This window comes from Vicia villosa, unplaced genomic scaffold (genome assembly GCF_029867415.1).
Source record: "Vicia villosa cultivar HV-30 ecotype Madison, WI unplaced genomic scaffold, Vvil1.0 ctg.000168F_1_1, whole genome shotgun sequence".
NCBI lineage: Eukaryota > Viridiplantae > Streptophyta > Magnoliopsida > Fabales > Fabaceae > Vicia > Vicia villosa.
The window spans coordinates 610522-615569 of NW_026705049.1; the positions used below are offsets into that span (position 1 = coordinate 610522).

The window sequence follows — 5048 nt, forward strand, 5'->3', positions numbered from 1 at the left end:
ATTGGATCGAACTCTAGTATTGTCGAAGGGTAGCTTCTTGGTTCGATAGTTCGACAGAGTTAAGCATGAAGTCGAAGGATTGTTCACATGCTGGTGTCGAAGTGTGCATGCTGTAGTCGAAGATGGGTCTAGCATGCAGATGTCGAAGATGCTAGAGTTGTTAGCATGTTAAATTAGGTTTTAGTGTTTAAACCCTAATTTGTTAAGTTAGCTTGTTTATTAAGTTGGCTTGTGTAATGGGCCTTGCTGAAGAAGCCCATTAGTTAGTATGTTAGGTTTTATTATAAATAGCATACTAGTCTCTCATCATTGCTAAGCTGCAAATCCTAATTTAGGGTGAGAGAGGTTATTTGTTATTCTTGTAAACTTGTAATCTTGTTTTAAGAGAAAGTAAAAGAATAGCAGTTATAACCAATTCTTGTGTTCTTATTCTCTTCCCTAATTCCCTATTATACTTTGTTATTGGTATCGTTTTTCACAACAGCATGAATGATGGTTTCTTTAGAGATAGGCTTGGTTAAGCAAAAAAATTTATAAGAAAATAATGTTGATGGGTTGGGTTAGGTTCTTGTTCTAAACGTTTTTCTTTGTATTTTACATTCCCTAACGCATACTTCTATTTGATAAAAAGTAAAATAAAAAAATAAAAAAATGATGAGAAATACATAAATATGATACAAAAAAAAATAAGTATGACTAAAAAGAAACACAACTATCACAAATAAATAAATAGGAAAAGCCATACATAATAATAAACAATTAATTATTTTTCTTTGATTTTTGTAATTTTATTTGTTTCTACTTTTCATATTTTTCTAATTAATTATTGATTATTGATAAAATAGATCAATAGTAAAGACATGATACAATCACTTATTTTTAAAGTAATCAAAACTGGACTGGACATCAAACCAGTATACCTATAGGTTTAGGATTTTAAGGTTTAACCGTGGTTGAACCCAGGTTGGACCAGTTATATATAAATAAATATTTTTTGTTATATATAAAAATAATAATGCACAAAAATAATTAGATTTTTTAAATAGTAAACCTATTTTTTGATAGTTTCTTAATAATTTATACTTAATAGTTTTTTTAAAATATTTTTTTTAGCCTTTTATAATTTTAATAGGTTAGATAGGAAAGTTCAAAACTTTCATTTTATTATAAAATTAATAATAATAATAATAATAATAATAATAATAATAATAATAAAAATAATAATAATAATCTAATAACTTTGTTCACGATATTGTCTGGTCATTTTCTATGAGTTGAACTGTATTTTATCGTATTTATCTATTATATATTACTATCCAAAATCTAATTTCATTCATCTAATGAATAGAAATTAACAAAATAATTTAAAATAGTTTTTACTTTAATTTTTCTACGATAATGTGTACTAGAGTGGTTAGAGATAAAAAATAAAATTAAATCATGCGTTATTTTTTGATTCAAAACAATTTTTTTATCATATTTTAATAAATCAAAAGTAAAATCCGGTCTGATCCTAAAAATTGTCTAAACCACCGGTGTTCTGGTTTAAATCTCGATTCTTCTGCATACAAGTTTTTAGGTTCAAACAGACCGGTTAGAGTTTTGGTTCCCGGTCCAACCGATCGATCCTATTCGGTTTTGATTAATTACCATGCTTATTTTAGCTATATATTATTCTCTTACACCATCTTTGTTTTATTTGTCATAAACTTATATTCAATTCATAATTCTATTGCTATAGTAACACAAAATTTAATGACAATTCAAATTCTTTTAATGAAAGGAGAAAAAAAATCCATTTTGAAAAAAAATCCACTTTGATACACCCTTAATCAACACACAATTATACGTTAATATAATTATTTCTAAGTTGTAATGTATCACATATACCTCTCATTTAAACAAATTATTCTATATTTAATTTGATTTTTATGAGATTCATACACTAATTATATCTCATATATTATAACATTTAATATAAAAAATATGAGAAAAAACTCTCCCCCGCCCCATTTCTAGTTTACATCTGTATTTTAATCTTTTTCCCCTTTATTATTATTGTCTTCATCTTCATGATCTGCCTCTTCAATGGCTTTGGTAACTTCCCTAAGAATAAGCTTCAATAGCCTCTCATAAGATGCAATTGTAGATTCAAGCATATCTATGGCACTTCCTTGGTCATGAATTGCCTCATCCATCACATTTTCAAGCTCACTAATTTTCATCCAAGTCCTAATCATTTCTTCATCACATAATCTAGAAGAACTAATTAAGCCACTATTAGCACCTTCACCACCCTCATTTCTCTCTATAATATTAGTCCCTTTGACCACTATCATATCACTAATGCTTCCCAATATTTGAGCATTTCCTAAAACCATAATGACTTCACCTTCCTCAACATCCCACATCCAAACACTTCCATTTTTTGAAGCAGACACCAAATTTCTCCCATTATTCACCAAAACTAAGGACATTATTGACCCATCATGGTTTTTTGTTTTACTACCCCAATTAACCAATTCATAACCTTTTTCTAACATTTTTATACTCCCAGCCTTCATTAACCCTTTATATATAAACCCATCTGAACCAGCAGCATAGAAACCCGACTCTGTTGAATCCATAACAAACCCAAAAATAGAACATGGAAATGTCACAGTTCGAATTAGAGTTATCCCATTTGATAAACCCCAAAACTTACAGGTGCAGTCCATCGAACATGAAATAAATGTACAAGTATGAATCCCAATTCCAGTGTTGAAACTTGTCACTGCATCAGAATGTGCCTTCCATTTGTGTGAGATTGGGTCATTACAAGAATATGAACCATTAACAAGCATAAAAGATGGGATTACAACAATAGAACCATCATTGTAACCTGAAATCAAGAGATATACTATTAACTTGATGATAAAGGCCAAAATATTGATAAGTAAAAAGAGGTATATTATTTCGCACACACTCTCACTATACTCTTTCTGAAAGTTGACTTTTTAGATTCATTAAATAATCAATGTATTTGGTTCATGATATGTCCATATACATTGATTATTCAATAAATCTAAAAAGTAAAATTTTCTTATGAATAGGACAGGAGATAGTAATAAAATTACCTGAAATCAGTAGTGACCCATCATTATTGAGGTGGAGACTAGAAACAGGTTTCGAGTAAGGTGTAATTGATTTGATGATATCTCCGGAAGGAAGTGACAAGGAATGTATACTCCCCGCCACTCCACCTGCAAAGATAAAATCACCACCCGAATCGGCTATAAGTGGAGTGACGGCTTCAGGGAGAGGGATCTTATGGAACACTGTTGAAGTATCCCAATTGTAGATGTGGATTAAGCCTGAACCATTGTCTGAAGACACATGAGAGGTTACAATGAGTTCTTTGCATGTCACCGTGAAGCCACGACAAGGTGATCGACTGCCTCTGAACTGAGCAAGAATAGCGCCTGTGGAAGCCTCAAATGCTATCATGGAACCGTCGCTAGAACCAGTTAGGATCACTTCATACATCATTGTGAGAAAAAATGATCGAGTGTATGATAAAAGGAAGAGAAAACAAGAAGGATCTTTAGAGTTCACTTAGCAATGTTGAAAACAATTATGAAAATTTTAGGCATTAGACTACTAGGCCGAAACATATAAAAAAGAAAATAAGTTTATGTAGCTATATCTTGAAGAAATGACAATGGTATTTATATTAAAGTTTTCTTAAAATTTAAATAATATTTTCCAATAAAGTAAAATAATGTATGTAGTCATCTAATCGCATCTTGTTATATTTTTACTTTGAAATATTTTAAAAAATATTTTTATTCAATTCTTATTATTATTATAAATAAGATATAATTTTCGTCAACGCGTTTCTTTTTTTAATGGAATATAGAATAATATTACATAAAATAACATTAATTGATTTTATTTAATACAATGAACATAATTAATTTTAATTATTGAAAAGAGATGAAAAAGAGAAATGCGTTGAATAATTTGAAATTAAAATATAAAAAGTATTTTTTTCAATATTTTATAAATTTCATGTGACTAAAAATAATATAAGTCAAAAATTATATTGTTTAAACATTTTTATATATTATTATATTTTTTAACGCAATGAAAAAAAAGTATCGTGAGAGAAGCGGGTAAAAAAAAGTAATATGTTAAGTTGGTGATGTGAAATTAAGAGTGTACACAAAACTTTATTTAACAGGAAAAAGTGTACACGTCTTATTATTTAATAATGTTTAAACAGGTTTTGATGATTGGTTTAACAAGATCAAATGAGCGAACATCATCAAAGAATGTGACTGAATCCAAAATCAATTGTACTTGCTAAAAGTATAATATGTGACAACTCCTAGGAATTAAGGTTTGTCAAAGACTTGAAAGTTTGTTGTAGAGTTGAGAGCTAGCTCACACATGAGGTGAAAAGCTCTGCATATGTAGTTTTATATGTGAGAATCAAATTGTCCTTTGTTGAGAAAAGGATGCCTCGATAAACAAAGTATAAACTATTTCTTTGTGATCAAGAAACACACAAGGGTAGAAAAGATGATAAAGCAAGAAGAACAACGAGGATTGGTTATAACTGCTATTCTTTCTTTCCTCTTTAAAACAAGACTACAAGTTACAAGAATAACAAATAACCCTCTCACCTTAAATTAGGATTTGCAGTATGCAATGATGAGAGACTAGTATGCTATTTATAATAAAACCTAACATACTAAACTAATGGGATTTTTCACAAATACCCATTACAAGCCAACTTAGGGTACAAGCTAACTTAAACAATTGGACATAACAAATCGGCCCAATTCAAAATACTAACAACCCTAGAATTTTAACACCCACATACTAGAACACACTTCGATTACACAATGTAGGTCTTCGACACAATCTCTGTCGAACCAGAAGCTACCCTTCGACACACTAGAGTTCGATCTAATTATCACAAATCTCCACCTTGGAAAAAACTCTATAACATCAAAGAACAAACTAGCTTTCTTCATGCAGATTTATCAACTACATACAATAGA

The 5048-nt window shown here is 29.6% G+C and overlaps 1 protein-coding gene across 1 annotated transcript; it reads right to left on the reverse strand.

The window, feature by feature from the left end:
• Positions 1-2009: 2009 nt before the first annotated feature.
• LOC131624889 (protein ROOT INITIATION DEFECTIVE 3-like) lies at positions 2010-3622 on the reverse strand. The gene is made up of 2 exons (XM_058895810.1): positions 3117-3622; positions 2010-2881 (listed from the first exon to the last, which is right to left on the reverse strand). The coding sequence occupies exons 1-2, from the start codon at positions 3526-3528 to the stop codon at positions 2034-2036; spliced, it is 1260 nt and encodes a 419-aa protein (XP_058751793.1). The 5' UTR covers positions 3529-3622; the 3' UTR covers positions 2010-2033.
• Positions 3623-5048: the final 1426 nt, after the last annotated feature.